Below are 23,450 nucleotides of genomic sequence, written 5' to 3'. Positions count from 1 at the left end.
GCAAAAATGGGAGGAAAATCATAATCAAACTTTTCATGGATAAAGTGATTTTTTGCTAGAAAATTTAAGATAGCCTTGTAAAACACGAGGAGGGAAATATCACTTCAAACTGCCTTTAAAAAAAAGATAAAAATGGACAGCAATAGAGCAGCAGCAGTCTTTTCTAGGAATCCTTACTGTAAAGAAATGTGGCAAGTTCAAGGACCTTCCTTGAAGAAATCAGAGGTAAGTAAAAAGGCATGCCAAATAAAAAGGGGGGGGGAAGGGAAGAAAAACTGCTTCAGATGATAAAACATATAAAACATCAAATGGATGAAGAAGTTGAAATAAAAAAAACCCAAAACCCAGAACTGACTCATTGGGCAGGAGACAGGTGGCAAGCAAAGCTCCTAACAGCGCTCTGTTTGATATTCATGCTGTTGTCTGATTCAAAGATGATGATGAAATAGTCCCAAACAAATGCTTTTAAAAGGAAACAAAGCAGACCTCGCATCCACATAATTAGCAATAGGCACAAGGAGAGAGGAAAAATATTAAAGTGCCTACCTGAAAGAAAAAGAATATTGCAGCGCTCTGAAACAAAGCCACAGCCTGATGCACAGGGAAAACTAGCCATAAACACTGACTTTCAATGAGATCACAATATATAAATATTGATTCAGTAAACATAAGCAGAGAGAAAAGCTGATTTTTTTCTTTTCCTGTTTTTGAAAGGTCTGTAAAGACTCTGAAATTCAAAGAACAAATTGTGCATGTTCTCTGTAAGTACCATATCCATACATAGCTGACACATACACCACCACGCTCTTTGCCCTTCTACAAACACAGCTACTCACAAGTGGGGCATTTTTGGCAGTAACTACTTCATTTGAATCATTTCTGTCACTGAAGAAAACACCACATAGTGTTTCTTCTATTTTGGAGAGGAATGATGGTCTTGCAAGTGCGCTAGTTTTATGGTTTCAAGTTCTAATGCTTCCAGAGCTTTCCTAATTGTAGGGAAATCAAGCCTCACTGCAAGACTCGCATTTTCCGCACAAATCCGTCCTGTTCTGATTTGGGCAGTAAACTGGACCTCCATTGTGGCTGTGTGCAAAGCATAATACGAAACATGCAGGCAAACGTTTTCACAAGTCGCTTAGGTCTTCCGCGTCCTTTGGTATGTTCTGCGTTAGCGTGAGCCTTCGGCCAGCCCGAGGTCTCGCTCCCATCCGTCCGCCCCTGGATGACTTGGAACCCTCGCTCTAACCAAAGTCTCTTTGGTATGAAGATGCCCCAAAGCAGAATAACTTAATAACCTGTAGTAAGGCACATCTGTTTCCACGCTAAGCGGTGAGGTAGGGAGCCTTTTGACTACAAGGTCATTCAAACCACACGACTCTCCTGTGTTTAAAAAGTCCTGAATTGTGTAGAACATCCAAAATGAGACGTCTAGAACAGCACTGACTTTTTAAAATGCCATCTTCCGGACCGGGAACTGGCTAACTGACAGGTCCCAGAGTCTCTACTTTTAATCTCAGCAGCAAATATGAACAAGTATAAACTATGTTTTGTTCACTGAATGTTTCAACCTAATTTCCCTGAATCAGTGAACTGCTGTTCCTGTGAACAGACATTAGTTTTCTGAAGTTTTTATTTCCTTTATGACTACAGCTCATCCGAGTATGTTTCAGATCTGGTATGCATTTGTAAATAGCTTATGAAGAATTAATAAATAATTAATACACACTGTAAGAAATTATCAGAAATCACGTGTGCCCTCTCATTTATGTGCTTATCCTGTTTTAAAATTCATCAATGAATAACTAGTACTTTTTAAACGTCTTACCTAATATACACATAGCAACTAATTAATTGCTATATTAAGTTTGAAATATGGCTAACAGATACCCTGTCTTACTTGCCCACCCAATGGAGATTCAAATTAACAACCAACAGAGAGGTGAACTGTAAAAAAACCCAACAAAACAAACCAAACAACCCCCCCCCAAAAAAAAAAAAAAAAAAACTAAAGGGGAAAGGTTAGGTTTGGTTTTTTTTTCCCAGCTGAAACATATTTTCCTTTGGTTTTATTACTTACCCCCCCCCCCCCTTTTTTTTTTTTTTTTAGAGCCTTTGTTAGCGAAGAGGCCTTGGTGTAACTGAACAGGAATTTAGCAGCATAATTTCAACTATGTCGGCGAAAGAACATATTAATGTGCTAATTTAACCTCACGTCCTTGATAATAAGCACACAAAACTTAAACATTACTGCTATTATGCTATTAAGAAACATGGTTTAGAGGCTGGAGAACCAGGCAGGAAACCCACTGATTGCAGTTCTTAAATGGAACACACTTTAAAACTGGTCTCCAGGTCACTCATTCCCTCTGTTCCTCAGCTCTCCGCAACAGGGATAAACCATTTTGGCACATCACATTAAAAGCTTTTTGAAAATGTCACCAAAATTATTTCCTATCACAACATTCCACACGAGCATCAGGTTTGGAAATAAAAGCCAGTAACAGGATGAAAATGATTTTGAAAAGCCATGTTCTATGTTCTGAAAATATAAAGCTGGCCCAGATATTTGCTGCATCTGCATTTATGCTCCCATAAATACCTGTATGCAAACCAGCAAGCTTTGCCCATCTACAGGGTAACACGCACGACCTTCCTACAAAACAGCCAGGTTTGTAAAACGTTTGCCTAGAAGTTCAAAGGACAAACCCCAAACATGTACAAATAGGCCATTACGCATTAGTCTCTTTCACAGGTGACAAAACCTCGCACTTAAGCCATGAATTACTATCGCAAGGTATTTAGAAACGTATGTGAAATAGTTTAAGAAATGTCTATTCTTTTAATACCATAGGCAGGTAGAACCATTAAGAAGCTTCTACAGAATCTTGCTACTAACAATTTTGTAGGCAGAACTAAGCAAACAAATGAAAGAATCTCTACTTGAACAGAGAGAAGAGTCTACTTGTACTATATATTTACTAACTGGCCCACAACGCTCCCCAAATCTCTGAATGTTGCTGGAAGTCTCTCCAGTCCCCTCCACTTACTGCCCGCTTCTGCTTCTGCCCTATGTTTTCACTTCATTTTTGTATGGCTGTTCTTATTTTTAATACTCTGACATGCAGACCCTGTGGCCAGCGTGAGCCCACGGTCAGTACGGTCACCTTCTCCAAGTACAGATTTTACCTCCTTCCTTACTTTGCTTATGCTTTCTCACAAGTTATTTGTGCTGTATCCCAACGCTGCCAGAGTCCCTGGACAATATTATTTCTTGAATTACAAGGTAATATAGCTGGGCCTGTAAGCCTCTGGCACTCTTCTCACTGCTTCCTATGGACTTGCAGAAATTTCAGTGAACATCACTTTGGTTTTCTCCTCCTCTTCATCCGTCTCTGAAGGAAGTTCTACTGTGCCCAGCACCTGAATATTTGATTGCTGGATCAATATTTGAAGGCCAGAGCAATACTTGTGAAGTCGCTAGGACATCTTCATTCTTAAGAAGATACTTTATGTGCAAAATAATAAACCTCAATGCCAGATTTGTCACCTTGACAAACTGTTTGCCTTAAAGAATTGCTTTTATTACATTCCTGATCGTGAATTAGACATTCAGAATAGCCATATATTTAAGGCACACATCAGCTTTCTCTTCTGCCACTTTTTGTTAAGACATGCACGTACGTACCCCCCCCCCCCCCCCCCAGTATATATAGCGTAAAATATCTCTGGCTGTTAACACCCTGCTTTAAGCACAGTGGCAAGATTTATCAGCGATGCTTTCAAACCTTGGGTCTGTGCCTTTACTAATCAAGACACCAGAAGAGCTCTGCCTGCTTGAGAAAGGTGCTTCAACATCCAAAGAAGCACTATTTGTCCGAGCCTGCTTTTACCATCCATCTTTCGTCCCTTCCCTTTCCTTTCTAACGCTGGCCGAGCTGCCGCGGAGGCACTGCCGCTGCTGCGGCAGGGGTCTGCGCGGGGACTGCGGAGGGAACAGAACTTACCTCAAATAACCACCGTGCTGCTAACACGAAAAGCAATGCTGTTAAACGAACAGGAAATAGGACAACTCCGGATTATAAATGAAGATATTACCATTTTATACGTACATATATATAAATCTATGGGAATGGAAAGAGAGAAAAGCCTCTTTATTTCCTCTGAGCTGAATTCAGTTGTATGCTGGTAGTTTTGATTAATATTTCATCATTACTTGAGACAGTGAACATTAAATAGTTAAATCATTCAAAGGCTTTTTCTTTCTTTTTTTTGAAATAGCAGGCAAGATTAAAACTGCTCTACAAATCCCCCTGCTGAAGGGAGGGAGTTAACCCTTGCTAGGAATGAAGAGCAATCTTTTCCATTTTTTTACCTGACACATTTTCAAAGAGAGTAATATTTTCTCCTTTCAGGCCCTGGTATTTCTGCTTAGTGGTGATCTAACATGCTGTTACATCGAAAACTAAAAGACAGATTGTAAGCCCTTTCAGGTAAGGATTCTATAGTATCGGTTGTGTCTGTAAGATACCTCACCAAGTAGGACCTTGACCACGAACAGGAATTCTAACTACTGCTGTAATGAAAAGAGGTAGAAAGAAGTCAGCATATTTAACTCCCACCTTTAGCAGCCCTGACTAAAATTGTCACTGATTATAAGTGAAAAAAGCGTTTTCTATTCGGAAAGCATCCATAGGAAACATCCATTCATGATACAACTTTAGAGGTAAGTACTTTAAAAAAAAAGAAAAGAAAAGAAAAGAAAATTCTTGGGTTAGGGATATGGCTGGCTGGGTGTTTTTTTTTCCTGAAAACAAACACCTTCAATTTTGCAGGGTCAAGTTTTAATGAGGTTATAAAAACCCCCAAGATGTTTCTGGAAAAAAAAATGTTCACAAAACCTGTCTTTTTGTTGTCCTGCAATAATTTTCTCCCTATTTCTACTATCCAGGGTATGACCTGCAATTAAACTCGATAAAAATTTAAGAAAATAAAACTTGAAATGCAATTCTCAACATTTATACAGACCTGCAAGCACCTAGGAAGAGAACATAAGCCTTATTCATCTCGTTTTAGAGATGGCAAAAGAGAAGCACAAGGGGCCTGAATTTGCATGCCCCAAATTAATCGGCAGTCCAGCTGCAAAGGCCCAACGAAACCAAGTATGTGCAAATTCAGGCTCTTACCCGTTGTATAAAGAAGACTAACGTCCCCTTCCCTTGCAACGCTTTGGTAGCGAAGGAGAGCGCAGGAAATCACGCTCGGTGTTTAACCGCCGACCTCTGCTCCATCCCTAGCCCTGGCCCTCCGGAGCGCGGAGCGGAGGCTGCAGCCTTCCCCGGCCCCTTCCCCGCTCGCGCTTCGGCCCCTCGACTGCGTTCCACTGTCGCAGGGCCCAATTACTTGATGATGATTTACACGGTCAGTAGACTTGCACTATGGGGATCCGTTTTAATTGTAGGCTTCCCAGCAAACAGGTCGGTGCTCCAAAATTGCGCACGCTCCACACAAGTGACCTAAATGAGCGGGTGATGTATAGGAGAGATACTTAGCGTAGTGTTGCTACAATACGCCTACCGGCTCTACGGCGGCTGATGAAGGAAGGTCACGAACTGTATCAATGGCATCTGCTTCCAGAAGATGGCAACTGCCACTTTCCCCTCAAACTGCCGCTTTTTTGAACGATAAGACGTTACGATCAATTATGTCAGAAACACTGTGGGAGTTGCACACAAGGAAAAAAAAATAAGTACCTAAAAATTAAGCCACTAAGTATATGTAAACTATCCGATACATCACGCAAATTCTTTATCTGTACCTCTTCAAAAGTAGAGGAACGGTTAATGAAAAAGTAACAGTGAAGGTTATAGCAACTGTAAACAGTAAAATAGGTTAAAAGACAGCCAACTAAGCTGGGTGCTAAGTCTGACTTTCCAAATTAAGACAGAAATACACCACTGCAAAGTATCACACAATGCCTGAGGTATAATTTAGGCAATGCTGAGAGCTAGGTAGAAGGTGGAAAGATGCGTGCTTCAAGGAGAGAACAGTGTGATGAATTGAGACAGGGAGAAAGATCTGGGCACAGAAGCAGCTCAAGAGAAGTACTACAAGATGGTTTTAAATGGAGCTTGATCCTGCATGGCATTTCAGTTATTCTTGACTGCTGAAACAACGAGAGCTGTGCTAGCTCCGGTAGTGTTTTCTAAATTACCCCACTCTTCTGACATCAACTTTGAATCCATCTTCAGCAGTTTATCATGCCAAATTAATGGGAGAAATAAAACTGGTACAATTCCTGGACTCAACAATGATTTTTAATTTATTACCTATAACCGGAACATTTGTTAATTCTGCAGAACAAGACAGACTTGGAATCTTTGACAAATGCCTTCGCTTCTTCCTCAGCCCAATTACCAAGATCCTCTATTTACAGAAGCTGTTGAATATACTTATTCTGGAATAACACCTACCCTTCAAGAGCCTGTTCTCTTCCGGGTACGTAGCTAACTGATCAAATCATTAGCAACCATATCCCCACCGCGGCGGTTCATTAAAAACAGAACGATAAAATTCCATGTAGTTGAGGCCAAACCCCACCACAGTTGGGGGGTAGAGGGGGCAAAAGAGCCTTTTCTTCAGGCTGTTTGAAAGCAAGCAAGCTAAACAGGCCCTTTAGAGCTGGGTGGCAGATATATAACAACTTGTTAAATTACACTGAATAATAAAAGAAACGCAGCTTTCACAATTCACACCAATCTTACACAGTAACAGAACACCGAGCTTTGTTTACAAACAGTGACTTTTGCATACACAAGTCTTATGGTGACTTTCGAGTTAATGCGAACTTTTATTACACGGCTCTAGCCATGGTACCTCGTAGTATGCTGAACCACTAGCATTTTTAATGCCATTACCTTGAGATCGTCACCACTGTCCCACTGAAATAAATGTGGAGCTTGTCACAGACTCCAACCTATCTCCTGGGAGGTCTCCGTTTTCTCCTCGGGTCTCGGCACGCAGGAACAGCGAGTCCCTGCCCGAGGGACGGGCAGGGCTCCAGCACACAGCGAGGCAGGACCACGAGTCAGAGAGCAGCACCTGGAGACCTGGGCAGAAATTGGGCGAAAGGAGCAGCAGCAGGAGAGATGTGCTCAAAATTGCTTACTGCAGCAGTTTAGACTGATGTATGTTTTCCTGTAATGATTCGATTAAAATGTCATTTTCTTGAAAGCTAGGAGCGGGCCTATTTCAGCACGCGAGCCTCCGCGCGATTTTCTGGGGTTTTGTTTGTAACCGCTCTTCATTGAGCTGGATAACAGACACAGGTATCCTCAGCCACCCACTACAGCTCAGATACGTCATCCTCGCAGATTAACTTAATGTCATTGTGGAGAAAGGAATGATTTTAACAGCTGGACAAGTTATTCTTCACTGTGAAGGTTACTAACCTTTGGAAGAAATTACCGGAGAAGTGGAGTTTTCTCTCCGAGTCCTCAAGCGACTCTCTGGAAGAGGCACTTTTTAGTCAAAATAAACTATTGGTTTTATAAAAAGTGTAACTTTGTGAAGTTTTGTGGCCCTTGATATACAAGGCAGCAAAGCAGATGCTAACTGCCTCTTCTCCACTTAATTTTTTTTTATGCGTATCAGGGTAAACTATCCCCCTCCAATCTTCGTGAGACACGAGAGGTAGCGAAATAGGAAATGTTATGCCTACCTTTGACTTATCACCTATGTGGAAAACTCACTGAAGCAACGTTAATTCTAGTCCCTTGTCTATTACAGAAAAACAAAGAAGTCTAGACCCTGTTCTCAAAAGCTAATATAATAAATGTTTGGGAGCTAATCATAAATAGAAAAAGGTTAATCAGTTCCTCAGATTGCCGAAGCTTCGCGCACACTGGGACTCTTAATGTATTCAACTAAGAAAAGGCAGCACAGAAAATACTCATAGATTTTGTTTTCAAATAAAAATTTCTAATAATTCAAAATCGCCAGTGGGTTGCTTCCTTTTTTGATTTGTACAAGTTGTGCTCCAACTGCAAAACCACACACGCTGCCTTCATTTCCCCACTTCACTTTGCATATGACATTGATGGGGCTTTTTAAGCCAGAAGCCTAACATGTGATTTAGAGGCTCTGGGAAAGAAAATGAGAATGCCGGGGAAAAAATGGATCAGAAATCTACATTAAAATCATGCAATTTCACTGTGCTGCAGAAAACTACTGGGACAAGGAAGCACCTGAGTAGCTGTAAGTAAGTCTCTCTTGCATCTGAATATAATATAGACATTTTAAAAGAACTAAATAGGCACGTGCTAATACCACACCAAGACAAAGCAGACCACTTCAGACTGGCTTTTATGCTAGGAACAAAACAGACTCCGCAGGAGTCCCTTAAGGCTCCAGACAATACTTTTTGCTTTCATGCTAAAGTAGTAGCTAAAGCCCCAACTGTATTCTGTTCGCCACCATGCAGGAAGAGAGTGAAAGGCAATCCTCCCCAGCTGACCTTCAGTGTAAGTAGATGGGAGGGCAAAGACTACGAGACGGGAGAAATTTTCGAAGATTTAAGGATTGGTTTCAATGCTCAAATTCTAATGAAAGTCAACGTGACCTTGCTTTCCTTTTTTCTTTTGACAGTCTGACAGTTTGCAGTGAAATGATCTCTCCCAGCTCAGACAATAAATTAACAGCAGAGCGTAGAACGGTTCCTAAATCTTGTGGCCCCCAGCCAGAGCTGACTGGTGGATCACCTTGCTTTCCAAATTCACGAGGAGGAAGGACATCCTCCAGTCTTTGAAAGAAATGCTGAGCTTCCTGCATAGAAGCTCTCTCCCATATATTCTTGAATCTTATTTAACTCTGAATTATGCCAGTCAGCGCAACACATCTCTACGCTCAAGAGTTCAAGTAAGTGGTACGGTTTCTTTGTCTAATTGGAAGAGCAAGGAGGATCCAGAGTAGCAGATGAAGATCTAGCCCTAGGTTCTTGCACAAATTAGAGCTGTCAACATCGTGCAGACCTACATTAAAGGGGAGCAACGCATATTTGCCTAATGGGATTCTGCATAACGCACGCCTGAGGGTCTTGCCACTAACATCGTTTCTACCTCACTCTCACACGCATGGGACAGAGCTGCTCTGAAGCTCGGGAAGATCAGGAGTCGAGTAGAGAGTTTTGGACAAAATCTTGGTCAACTTCAGTATTTGGAGCATTTTTTCCTTCTCGGTACTAAGAATGAAAAGAACTGTAATCAGAGTTTGTTTTCAAACAATGCGTAACCTTATTTAGGTGTTCTGCCCTTTGCCAGCTACAGCACAGCAACTGCACCCCTTCCCAGGTGAACGCCTACCACGTGGGAGCAGGAGGAAAACGACGTTAAGAACACCGAGGCTTCTGTTTCCGCAAGATCTTGGATGAGACGTGACATCATAGGTGGAAGTAAAATTATTGCTAAAATGGATTAGTCTTAGGACTCGTTCTGTGTGTTCTGACGTATGTTTTGTGTGTGCGCGCGTGTATGTGTATACACGCAGACACTGAACATCTGCCCTGACCTTCAGTACTCCTTAATACGCATTCTGTTAAATTAAATGGATAATGATGACCCAGAAAAATCACTTCTCTCATCTTCACATAATGTGAGAAGTACATGGTAATTAACTAGCCTTTAAGAATGACACTGTCAATTATTTCAGGACAATCAAATAATAGCAGAGAAATGGGAGTCTGAACAGGAACGGTGTCAGATGTACAGTTTAAACAATAGCTGTTTTGCCTGTCATTCATACCAAATTACTGCAGGAGGGGGGAAAGAAGAACTATTTATAACCTGTCAGTCTCAAGAAACCACAATTATGATGATTTAATTAACACATGGAGAGGCTTCAGGCAATCACATCGTTCTAAATTTAAGAAGTAGCACATTTCAGGCCCAAGATGATTTAGAACATTAACAAATGCTAGTTGAACCAGGGCAAGAATTTGATGGCCTTGTTGGTTCCTTTTAGAGCATCCATCACGGCACAAAGATAATCCAAATGGATGTGTTAGTGAAAGATGAGAGTAGTGAAGAATCATCTGGGGTTTCAGAGGCCATCACACAGAAGGAGAAGCTGATTTTTAATGAGAACTGAGTTTGAAAGTGAGCAAAACCACACAACTCAAGTCTATTCATCAAAGCTACTCTATGCATTGGAAAAGTCTGGAAAAAAATTGAGTTAGGGTGTATGAGAGAGCAAGACACCAAGGGTGAGACTGACCTTCCCATGGAGAACTTGACGCTTGTACTCGGTGCCAAATAGGTCTTTCCTTGGCCTGATGCCCAGGAGTGAGTTTTAACCTGTGCACAGTGCAATCACAGAACATGGGATGGCCTTTTCACCGCACAAGACTGAGAGTTGGAGTCATCCAATAAACAGAATATTGTCAAAGGTTTCTTAAAACCTGGATTGCAGTACTCGCTAGTCAACTCATCTCCTGCAAGTAAATCGCTCTTCAGGTCTCCATTTCCTCTTTCTATGCCCCACGTGTTTAGATTACCTGCTGTGTCCTATTTTCCCAGGCACAAAAAGATTCTTTCAATATTTTCATACGGTGATTAAACTTGGGGTTTGTCAGCTTCTACCCAAACACAAACAGTCATAGTAATAATACTACCATTACATTGAGCTTACCTTCTTTCACTTTCTAACGTCTGCTTCTTACTTGGATTAAAACACCAGCAACATACAGGAAAAGCCTACTTCTTCCATACAAGAAAAAACAAATCTTGACCACAGTTTGCACAGAAAAAAATAATGAACCTCCTGCTTTAAAACTGGTTCTTTCATTGTCTGACAAAAACTGGGGCTCGAGATTGCTTTTTCTACAACATATATTTATATCAGTACGCAGTTGGAAGCTTTGTGCACACACCCAATGCTGAATGTATCAAAAGATCTTTGTACACTACATAATTACTAAGCTCTGCCTGTTGCGATGAAGAACATGCCACATTCCCACAATACATTTAATACAAAGTGACTTAACAACCATCTAATTTTTCTCCTGATGTAACACTTTCGCAATGCGGCCGAAGTGTTCAGACAGAAAAGACAATGTACTTATGTATGACAAAAGAACTTTAAAAATTCAGTATCAAATCAAGATTAAGGTCAGTCTTTTCCATCTAGGTCTTCACATAAAGAAAACACATATCCCATATACAAGCATACATCATCAACGGTCCACCTTTGATCACAAACAAACTGATCATGCCAGTTTTCCCCACAGGCTAAAACCAGAAATATTATTTTTCTTTTTATTGTTGCATATTTCAGAGGAAACTGAACGGTGATGGTGAAAGAACAAAAAAAAAAAAAAAAAAAAAAAAAAGGAACCTTCATAGCAAAGAGCTGTTGCATAAGATTGTGATCCACATGATAGAAGAAGTAAAAATTAGGATAATGTTACTTATCTGATGAGTTTTGAGGACTTCAGATAAAAAGTACTATGCAAAAAAGTCCATGCTTTTTTGCCACACAAAGGATAGAAAATAAAGAAGAGAAGTTCTAGCATCCTCGCAAAGTCCTGTCGTTTTCTGTAGGAAGTTGCCCGCTGACAGAGACACAGCCTTGGACCACAAAGCTTTTGGGAAAGACTCTGGCTTGCTAGCATCCACGGACTTCTCATACTCTAGCCAATTACATTAAAGAACCACAAAAATAATTTTTAAAATGGCTTGCATGTATCGATCTGTACTTGAACTAAGAAACAATGGTGGAGATTTTGCTGCAGCTAGAATATACTCCAGACGGTGACAGATTATAGACGATTGACATTTTCTGGCCTTTCTTGCCTTCCCCATCCTTGCAGGTGGAACAATTCCCATTCGAGCGCCCACGACAACAGTATGACTGATGTACCTCCCAGGAAGAGCTTTCTATTTCTTTGTGACTTAAAAAGGCAAAGACAAAACAAATTCATTAGCCCAAGAAGCCGATGTTCCCATAAAGTAACACCCTCTCGTGCCATCCCTTCGCCGCATACTCTGGCTTCTAGCAAAGTTGGAATTTTGCAGCTAGGAGCAGAGACAACAGATTTTCCCAGGAAATCCCTCGGAATTGATCCAGTCATCTCTTTGTGTAGATGGAGAGATCTACAAGCAATCTAAGCTTATTTGGCTGCACAACAGGCAGATGTGATAAAAGCTGATTAGTGTCAAAAATGTTTACTGCTGCAGCCCATCTGCGTTCAGTCCTAAAATACCTGGCTCGAAATGACCAAATACCAGGATGTTAGTAGTGCTATAAACACAAATCACACAAGAATTTTTTGTGTCAAAATGTTTACAGCATGGATAGCGTGACAGAGGGCTACACGCTCCTGTAAGCCAAGCAGCTCCTGCTAGAAAAGCATGCAACCTCCTCAACGTAACAGGTAGACCAGCTCCATGGAAGTAACACACCCGCGCAGCCAAGCCCTGAAGCCTGTAGTCCCAAAGGCTTCGAAATGTACAGGTCTCTTCCACCAGGGGCGGATCGGCCGCCAAAAGGAGTACGTGCCTAGGAGCATCACTGTCAAGAAGCGGAGTAAACCAGCACGTACGCAGCTCTGGTTATTTCCAGCACCCCGACCAGCTCAGGTCGCTCTGTGCTCTAACAGCCTGGGTAGTTTAGGCAACAGTCTTAACATCAAGAATCAGGTCAACTCTATTATTCCGGAGGAGAGTTTAAGGAACATTTCTGGCAGCGGGATACTTACTAATAAGATTGTTTGCCCCTTTTAGAGCGTGGGGCGTGCTTAAAAATTTTTTTTGGTGTGTGTGTTTAAAAGGAAAAAACAACAAATGAACAGGTTCAACAGATTTCTTCGCTCTTTCTGTTAGCATTCTCCCTCCTGGCATGAGCTACATAATGGACTAGAATTGATTTTTTTTCTCCTTCTTAAAATACTGGCAGCACATCACAGAGTCTGAGCAAAAGCAGAAGAAGGGGTGACAGAAAGGAAAAGAGAGATGGAGAGGGCAAACTGCATCTGTCAACTCCAGCAACCCGGGAATCCTTCATAGGGCCTGAGCAACGATTATAATAGGAATACTCCTATTTTCTTCTCTTGTACAAAGCTTTTACAATGCAGCATCCTCTCCATTTGAACAGTCCTCGCTGTGCGTAACTCAAACCACGAAGTTTCTAGAAAGTGGCAAAATTAGGGGATTAGAAAAAGAGATGATGAGGACAGCTAGTCCATCAGTTACCCTCCCAGCTGGACACTGTGTTTAAGACTATGAATCCTCAGTGCAATTTCAGAGTTCCGTCAATTAAGTGTCAGCCTCTGGATGAGACCTAGTGGAGCAAACATAATGCCTAAACTGTGGTTAGGAAAGTTCCCAGGCTTAAGTGAAAATCTGGGAGATGCGGGTTCAGCTTCTTCCTTTGCCGCTGATGATCTGCATTATCTCAGAGCAAATCACTTTCAAGGTCTCAGCAGCACCTGTACTGCAAGACCAAATTTCAGACAAGCTACTCTCTCACCCAGGCACCTGAATAAGGACTGAATACGACTTTCAGAAGTGTTCAGCATCCTTCTGCAGCTCCCTTTTCAAATTTACAACCAGTGTCTCAATTGCTGCTGATGCACAGCTGGCTGACTTCTTCCGGAAATACAGGCAGTCATTTTGGGAAATCTCATGCTTTACAAGTGCTGAGCCCAGGAAAATTTGCCCCTGTGTATTTATTGCTACATCACTAGTACTGCAAGAGCACAACTTTCTGTATCATACTCGGAGAAACATGTATGCAATGCTAACGAAGCCTCTGAATGGTAACAAACGCAAATTTCTACCTTTCGTCCTAATCCTGAAGACATTTCTAAAATTTACTTTTTCCTCAGACCTCTCACTGGCCCTGTGCCTAAAAGACTTCACCTCTGAGCCACTTCTGACATATTTCTTCCAGATATACTGCATGGAAGAAAAGAGCTATCAGCTTAGCCTTTGCTTACTCTCCCAATACAAATACAGCGCTTATGACAGCGTTTCATTAGATTGATTCACCCTTCAGTTTACAACTCAAGCAAGAATTTAAGGTCCATCTATAATCACAAAGAGGTGGAGAAAGAGAGGCAGAGAAGGAGCCATAGCACAGAAGGATACAAGAAAGCTAAATCAACAATGCCCATCCTACTGTATTCCAAAACAGAGTCACTAGGAGAACAACCACACCGCTTTGTCCCTAAAATGATGACAGCAGGCTATCCACTTACCAGCTACTGCTTCTCATACTCCTCACTCATCACCTCCCATAGTCTTCTCTTTGTAGAGCACCACCTGTGGAACCACCTTCCTTTTGCATTCCCCCAAGCTATGACAAACTTACACCTCTGCCATGAAAACCTTGCTGAGTATTCCTTATAAAAACATCAGGCTGATGACCAAAGCAAATACGATCACTGCTCTTAAAAAAGAAGAATTCTGCCAATCCTTGAATGATTTCTCTCATGAGATCCTAACACCCCACAAGCTCACGCTTAGCCCCTGGGCAGCCCTTCCAGCATCGAGTTATAAAACCACAAACGCCCTCGCTGAACTGGAACCTTAGACTGAATAGTATCTGGGCCACGGAGATTATTTTCTTTTTCCTTTTTGCATCTTGTTCAAAACAACACAGTAATGGTGTTTAATAAATAAATAATAAACACCAGTGGCATGTCAACATTTCCTTTTAAATTAGGCTCAAAAGGAGGAGGTCAACAGCAGCCCACCAAGGCTGCATATGCTGCATTCCTTTATCAATCTATTTCTTCCCACTGGCAAGAGGGGAGGAAGCAGAATTCAAAGTGAGCGTAATTTTGTGTGACTGATTTAGCATGTATGAATACAAGTGACAACCGCCCTGGTTTTCACTCCAATGCACCACAACAGCAGGGATGTACTTGCATGTGAACAGGTGGGCTTGTTTGTCAAGCGCTGAGGTACGGTTAGACATTGAGAAGCAAAAGTGTAAAAAGTAACCTCGCAGGGTCCGTGTCAATCGTCTCTCAAAGGGCTTCACATCAACTGTGCTCAGTTAACACAGAAAAGATGTTCCCTTGGTTGGTTGTTTGTTGTTTGTTTTGTAACTGCCAGCCTGAGAAACAGGAGATGAATAACCTTCCAGTAGAAAGAAGGAAACATTTTTGTAGCAATGTTCCTTCTCCCCATATACCTTCATAGTGTGCTATATACAGATATTCTGTGTGCGATACGTATGAAATACATAATATTATAGCTTGGTTTATGAAATTGCTTTTTATGGCTCCCAGATCTTCAGCAAATGTACAAATAAATATGAACGAGAGAGGGAATAAGATGCACATGCACAAAGCAAAGCAAATACCAAAATGAGATAGCAGCAGTCTGCTAACTGGATGGCGAGAGCCAAAATCATAAGCATCCAGTTATTTTAGAAACCCTTGCCAATAGACTAAATAGAATACCATAGGCCAGGTGTCAGTGATTATAATCCCACTGATGCCAAGAGAGTTGCTCCCATTTACAGCAAGCCTGACTTTGGCTCTCTCTCTGTAGTACAAGAAATAATTCATAAAGCATGGACTGGAAAAAGCAGCGATACAAACCATACCCGCAACTCCCCAACTTGCAGTATAAGGACCCAACGCAGGGCAGCTCTCGTACGCCTGTGCTGCTTTGTTATATGCTGGAAACCTCACTGAACTTAACAACAAACGCCAGCCCTGCTCACATGCGTAGCTGCTGTGAAAAGAAGAACCTGCGCAAACATCTAAGTGTGTTACTTCAAGGCCAGTTCTGCCATGGAAAACAAGTGGTTCATGGATGACATGAGCTGGATACTTCTAAAACCAAAATCATCCCTGTCAACTTAACAGGCACGCTTACGCAGCCTTAGGCCACGCTCAGAAACCATTCATTACCAGCCAAGTACCAGCGCCAGAGCACGCTCAGGCACCTTCCCCAGGCTGAAATGGAACTAAGGCATTACTTCTTTCCCGAAAGACACACACTATTTTTGGACAACTTAGCTCCTTACAGGCGTGTGGGGGGGTAGACGTGTGAAAGCAGACAATCATTTGAAAAATATTACTGAAAAAAGTACAATCGGTAAACTTATAAGCAACGAATTCTGAAAGGTTGCCTGCCTGCATTCTGATAACCAGACACTCTTCTCCGCTCTAAGTGGTCCTTTTTGGGAGAAACCTCAGTCTGAGCACAGTGAACGAGCAAGTCACACCGATGGGAAGACGGGCCTGAGCTGTGTCTCCCTGGTACAAAGTAATAGTTTTCCCACAAGTATGTACATCTGGGTAAATTAGTAAATAATGAGATGTTCCATTTTTTTAACTCCCCAAACATAAAACCTTTCCACTGCTGAAGACACTACAAGGATTTTTTTTCTTACCATTTTTAAGTACTGTACAGTGCATATCTATCCTTTTGCAAGTGGAACCTTGTAGCTATGGAGACGAAGAATGTTAAATCCAAGCTGAAGATAGTATTTCAGTGGGTGCTTATGGTTGCTACATGTGCCTTCAATGATCTGCTGTTTTCTGTCTTCTGCACTAATAGCCAAGGCATACTAAATCACCACGCAAATACAGAGTGTACTTTCTACCAGTCACAGCCTGGGACAGCACTATCATGTTCAGTACAGTCCTTCTCATTTACACCGTGACCAAGAATCCCACAGACGACACGATAAACAGTTTGAGTTCTGCAAAGTTGCGCAGCAGCTTAACCTGAACAGAGTAGCGGAATAAAATCGTTCTGGTAGTGCGATAGCACCTGGAAACCAGGTGAACTGGGGTCCCCTTGTGTTTAAGGCTGTGTGTAAAAATTGACATCAACAGGAAGAAATTATGCTACACTGACCTTCTGTTACGGACCTGGGAGGACTCTTCAGCTTCTTATTGATCTGCCATAATCCAAATTATCCAAATTTCTCCCAAACAACATCACATACTCCCTGTCTTCTGTGCACTACGATCGTGATCCAAATTCCGTTACAGATTATGGTTTCATTACATGCACTGTCAGTTATGGCGTGCAGATTCAGCTGTCTTCCATATCATCTTGGTGTAAATTAAACAGCATTTTATTCAAGCTAATGAAACTTCGGTGGTGTTGAGCTTGGGCATGAAGAAGAGACAGCCTTTCAGGTCAAATTAATGCTCCTTGTGACAGCCAGCGAAAATCAAAATAACTTTGTTAGCGTCACTTACTTTTTTTGTATACTGCTAGCAGGAAAATAGAAAAAAACCCCACACCTTCATTCACACGGTACTGGTAGAAATGACAAGGGTATGACAGGTGGTTTTCTTTTTCAAAGGCAACACTGCTCCAGAGAAAGCAACCCCAAAACATACCCTTTTTTTTCGTCCTTCCCCTTAGCTCCGTGGTCCAAAATCAGCTAGGGAATTCAGGTGCAAAATATGAAGTATCTTAAAGATGCTCTATTGTCAGTAAGTGAAAACATCCACTTTTAAAAAAATCAGGATCCTAGAACTGCAGCCTGCTCAACACTGCTGAACTTTTAACACACCTTTCATACTACCTGGCTGTCAAAGACATTGGTCAAAATCTACCATAGTCAAATCCAATTTGCATAAATGGAGATGAACAAGTTTCAACAGGCACATTAAGCACTCTCAGGTAGGATGTCCACAACCAAGGAAGCAAAATCAACCACAGTCCCCTCATACCACATCACGTGCAGGATTAAGCAACAAGCACCGAAACGTAATTGCGCAAATCCTCCTCACCAGGTATAAATAAGCAATGGCAGTCACAAGTAAAAACATTTCTTACGTACGCATTAATAGAGTCATTGACAATATGGCAATGAAAAAACCACAGTATTTTCTTGCCAAAGCTAAACAACAGACAAAAGAAGCACTGACAGCTTTTCCTGTTTTTATTTCCCATGTTGCTGAGTCAAAATCGTAACACGGCCTTAAGCGCGTGAAGCCCTTGACTCCAGTAGAGTCGTCTCTCAAGCTAAGCCTTCACCGATGACTAAAATGAAATAAAAAACCTCCAAGAATCCCCCTCTCCCAACCCAGATATTTGCAAATGTCCTGTTTGACTCGGGGACTTTACAAGGCTCAAGCTCAGAAGAGCGAGTAAGGCAGCTTGTGTGTTCCTGCTTCTGCAGGAAAACACCCAAGTGCCTAACTCTAAGGCGATGCTGCGGTCCTGTTGTCCCCTGGTTTACTTGTGAACCAGACAGATAACGCAGAAAATCTTTGGCATTATCTTTAAACAGGCCATAAACCCCTCAAGATTTGGCATGGGGTCTGGAGTAAAGAGGTTTCCGTATTTATTTTTAAACCAGAAAACGTTCTTAAACTCCTCTGTTTCTACCAATACCTTAAAAAAGAGACTCTCTTGTAGCCACTGCTAATAAAATGGGTGCAAACAGGAGGAGAACAACACTTTATCATAGCTGTTTACTTCGACTTCATCTATTTTTTTTATAAGTCTGAATTATTCAAAATAATCACCATCACTTTCCCGAGTGTGGTTATTTAATGAGATAAGCTTTCAAACTGAGCAAACCCAAAAGCAAAAGAATCTCATTAATCTTTCTAGCGTTTAGAGACACCTCAAGAGCTTCAAACATTTACCTCGCCTTCCCAGCAGCTGAAATGGTTTTAGGAGGATCATGGTTCATACCTCGCATTCCCTGGAGCCAGAGATGGTATACGTGCAGGGCCCAGATCCATTAACCGATACATCCATGGTCTCAGAGTTTGTTGGCTTGTAGTCCACGTAATACTCCTGTAAAGGGGAGTTCATTTGCCTTTCAGACTCTCGGGCCTTTTTCCTGCGCCTCTTCATGAGCGAGTGCTGCTGGAGCTGTTTCATGCTGGCTGGATAGCGCTTCCACGACACGTAGATAACCAACAAAATCATGGCCACGGAAAGAAAGAGGGCCACGCTCCCGGCGATTATTTTGTGGAAGGAAACATGCTCATACTCTGGTTCCACTCCAGGTGTCGGGAGGTCTGCAGAAGGGCTTGGCACAACAGACGTCGGCTGGTCGCTTTCAAGTTTGGAAACGGTGGGTTTAGGAATGAAGACAGGTCTCGGGGGGGTTTTGGGTGGCTGGTACGATCTCTCAGTAACCACCACCTGGATTTCAGCACAGATATTATATGTTTCCACAGCATCGCTCACTTTTTCGCCCTGGATATGTTTAGGGCCTGCACATATCATAGTGCTCTCTTTATTTCCCTTGAAATTCTTAAGCCAAGTAAACAGAGGGCAAATGCTTCGAGTACATTCCCACATATTTCCGGACAGAGTGATGGAGATGAGCGAGATCCACGTATTGATGGTCTCCTGAGAGATGTTGGTGAGTTTGTTGGAATCCAGGTTCAGCTTTTGCAGGTTGGGGAGGCACTGGAAGGTCCCAGGCTCTATCCCTGTAATGTCATTTCCTGATAAATCCAAGTTGTGCAAGGAACTCCAAGTCCACGTTAACCCTTGGCTAATAGAGCGGATCCTATTCCACTGCAAATAAATCGAGCGAAGGTTGAAGAGGCGTGGAAAGTGGGCAAAATTGATCTTAGAAAACTGGTTGTGCTCCAAGTGGAGCTCTGTCAACTTCAAAAGGCCAGCGAAAGCATTACGGGATAAGCTCCGCAGGCGGTTGTAGCCCAAATCCAGAAAGTCAAGGTTGCGGCAGTCTTGGAAAACTCGGATCGGCACCGTTTTCAGCGAGTTAGACCGCAAATGCAAGATCAAGAGTTTACGAAGGCCCTTGAACTGCTCAGACTGCAACACCTGCAACTTGTTGTAAGAGAGGTCCAGATTGCGGAGGTTGGGGACTGGGTGAAATGTTTTGTTGTGCAGATGGGTAATTTTGTTGGAGCTTAGAATTAATTCCTTCAGCCTGCGGATCCCCTGAAATGCATCCTCATCCACGGAGCTGATGTAATTATGGTCAAGATAAAGCCATATGAGCTGATTCAGGCCCGCAAACTGATTTGATTTAAGCTTCTGAATGCTGTTGTACCGTAACGATAAGCCTTGAGACCCTCCAGAAATATTCTGAGGGATGTCTCTGAACGCATGAGATTCGCAGTACACAATCTTGCCATCGCATCTGCAGTTCTTGGGGCAAGCTCGCTGAGCCCCCGCAAGCATAACAAACAGCACCATAGGAAGTAGCACTAACAACACACTCATGCCTCTCAGCTGCTTAATTAAATGGAAACCTACAATATTAAAGAGAAAACAAATGTGCATTGTAAAGCTATTAAGATAAATCGCCAACAGATTACTAACGTCAATGGGGTTTCTAATAAAGCATTAGTGAAGCAGCGGATTTTGAAGACAACCTGTTTGCCTCCTGTCTTGCACTTTTTGTTGTGCAAATTCCTGTCCTTTGAGTTTCTGGCTTGCCATCTCTCCTACCCCGCACCATCACCAGTACTACTCTTGTTATTCAATTACTTTTGTGTGATTTATGATCCCTTAGAAGGACCAAGAGCCTGTTCTCTATTCGCTTTTCTCCTGTACATCATCTCTCAGTGTAGCTGGTATATCCTTATCGCTAGATGCTGAGGTTTTAACAATAAACATATTTGTCAAGTCACTGTGCTGAATGCTCCATAGTGCTGGAAAGGAAATGAGCCAAAGCTTCTGGTATTTATGTGCTGCTAAACGTGTTCCTTAATAGAAGCAATTGCAAGTCCAATTCCTCCAAAAATTACTGCAAAAAGTGAGAAATCTACCTGTCATTAACTTTGAGCCATCTTTAAAACATGTGTTTATTGTAAAATTAGACACTAAGTAAAGGCTTTACTTTTTTGCACCGAGTGATTTGTTTTGAAGAGGAGGTTTAAGTAGGTTTACTCATTATCTTTATGTCCCTAAACTACGTAAATAGATGCACGGAAATGAAGTTCAACCCTATAGAGAAGTATACCGTATGACACTAGTATGGGACCCCAAAACCATGATAATGGTAGAGACATATTTCTTTCAAATGAATCATAGTCTTAACACGTATTCATTTAAAGTTATCTACATGCAGCTGTGAATACCTAAGCATTTACTATTTTGTACGTACATTATATACTCTGTGAAAATAATACACACAAATACTTACATATAAACACTGCCTTAGGAGCAGCAAAACACAGAAAGTTTAAGGGATATATTTCTATTTCAACTCCCCTCTCTCTTCCACAGCTCTACTGATTCTAAGATTCTGCATTTGAGATGTCAAATTTATCATATAGTAGCAGTGCTGTTATGTGAGGACAGGCGCATTTTCCACATTCTTTGAATAATTATGAAAGGGGGTGGAGGGGTTGTCAGAAAACCCAACATACATACGCACGCTTTCCTTAGCCTGTAATAATTTTAGGACTGGTGCCTCTGTCCAGAGTTGCAATCTTGCTAAGAATTAAAATGCATTCTTCCAACAGGAAATATTTTAAGGGCCGGTATCTCCTCTATAAATAATTACTTTATTATTTGTCACACACACAAAACCAACCCTGTGCTGCAGTTATTCAATCCAATTTTAAACCAAGGGGCAATCTGCAAAATAATTCCGAATCTAAAATGCCCCTGACTATGTGTCTCTGCCTTTCACTTTAATTGTTGGATTTTTAATTTAAATCCTCATCTTTTGCTACTGCCTATGTGCCAGCAGCAGCCAGCTAGAAATATGTTCTGGCTGTTACAGACTTGGGGGTTGGGGCGGGGGGGGGGGGGGGGGGGGGGGAGGAAGGAGGGAAATAAACCTGTCACACTTGAAAAAATAAGACTGGCAAATGACTGCTGGAAATCTAGCAGCAATATTAGGGGTATCTTTTCAAAGACCAAACAAGCCTTTTCAAAGCCACCTATACCAGAAAATCACCCCCTCCCCTTTGCTTCCCACATACTGCAAAGTGTTAACAGTCCTCTCTGACAGCCTGAATAATACCACCACAGGCTCATCGAATATGAATATAAACCCAGAAGAAATTTTGTGTCAGCGTGCCTCATGCATACATGTACTTATCTATACGTGTGCAGGTGTGTGGGTGGGTTGCACAGACAGCGAACGTACTCTCTACAGTCCTTAACTCGGTGCACACATTTACAGATTAATTACATATAAAACCACTGCAGGAGGAAAGGTGTGTATGTGCGTGCGTGTGTGGGAATACATGATCTAAAAATACAATAGCAAGTACAGTGAGTCACCTGGCAAAGGAATGCGCTGCTGCTGTTTAGACTGTTTCCCCCTCTCGAACAGCTAATAATCCAACTGAAAAATATACGATACAGCTGCAGCTGTGCTAACAAACAAACAAGAAAAGTTCACTTACCCATCCTTTTGTCATCAACAAACGTCCTCCTTTTCCTTTCTCCAGCTGTTTTCTTCTCTCTCTCTCCTTTTTTGCTTTCCCTTTGCCTCTCTCTCTCTCTCTCTTTTTAAAACTGGTCTCTTTTCTTAAACCATCAGAATCTTCATGTCACAGCACGGTTGCCACTCACATCACCGCCATCCAGCGTGCATGCCAGTAACCCACACAAAGTTCCCTAGAGAGGACAAGCGAGAATTTTGGGGATGAGGAAGGGAAAGGATAGGGAAGGGGTTGGGGGTGGGGAAGACAGGACGAAGGATGGGGGGGGAGCGTGTGGGGGGGTAGGGAGGGACTCTAAGCTCTGAGAGCCATTGTGTAAGTCATCAGAGAACCAGCAGCGCTAAGTGGCAATCTGCAAGTAAAAGCTATAGCAGACGATGAAGGTAACCCAACTTCTCTGGGAGAAATAAAAAAATCTTTCCCGGTACCTAGCCTTTCTCATGCTGCTGCCTTTTGCCATTCCCAGACACAGCAATCCATCCTCCGGCTTCCCAGCTCCCGAAGCAGGCAGGCCTCCTGGGCTGTGCGAGACCCCAGTTTAAAAGCTATGCGGGATAGGTTTATCCATTTAGCTGGTCAGCTTTAAAGTGTTTTGTAGCTGTGCTGAGAGGCAGCTCTTGTCTAATTCAGAAGGCTTTCCAGAGAGTGATGATGCTTTGGAGCTTGTTGGTGCTAATGTTCTAGTTTGTGATACACTGAGTGCCCTCCACTGGAGAAAACAGATCACACATTAAAGGCATGAACAAGTGATCCTGTCATTGCTATGCAGACTTTCTTCCTTCAGAGAAGAAAATTAAAGACACAGTATTGCCTTGCCCACCGTCATCCCTTCCCGGACACCTCTGCCTTCCCTAGATTATTAAATGTTTAGATTGTGGATTTTCTGGCAGACGGTGTAAAACACTAAACAAAACACCTGTTCCCTGGGTATCTGGCAACCTGATCTTTTTCTAATCCACCTGACCTGCATATTTTTCTTGGGCAAATTCTAAACTGTTTTTCTTTTCCTGTGTTCACAGGGTGAGAACAGGAAAAGGAATGTTTGCAGATTAAAAGTGAAAGTGGTGTTGGGGGT

The 23,450-nt window shown here is 42.1% G+C and overlaps 1 protein-coding gene across 2 annotated transcripts in view; it reads right to left on the bottom strand.

Moving 5' to 3' along the window:
• Positions 1-23,006, bottom strand: part of LRRTM4 (leucine rich repeat transmembrane neuronal 4) — a 225,756-nt gene extending 202,750 nt beyond the window's left edge. The window contains exons 1-2 of one of the 2 annotated variants that reach the window (XM_049831298.1): positions 22,337-23,006; positions 18,678-20,224 (exon numbers count right to left, since the gene is read on the bottom strand). In XM_049831298.1, the coding sequence (XP_049687255.1) occupies positions 18,678-20,224; positions 22,337-22,340 (1,551 nt within the window). In that variant the 5' untranslated portion in view covers positions 22,341-23,006. Of the gene's footprint in view, positions 1-18,628; positions 20,225-22,336 lie in introns of both variants that reach the window. The other variant, XM_049831299.1, reaches the window with a different exon arrangement.
• Between the last annotated feature and the right edge of the window lie 444 nt (positions 23,007-23,450).

The sequence above is a fragment of the Accipiter gentilis genome, chromosome 28 (assembly GCF_929443795.1).
Source record: "Accipiter gentilis chromosome 28, bAccGen1.1, whole genome shotgun sequence".
Lineage (NCBI taxonomy): Eukaryota > Metazoa > Chordata > Aves > Accipitriformes > Accipitridae > Astur > Astur gentilis.
This window is presented reverse-complemented; position numbering and strand designations above follow the sequence as displayed.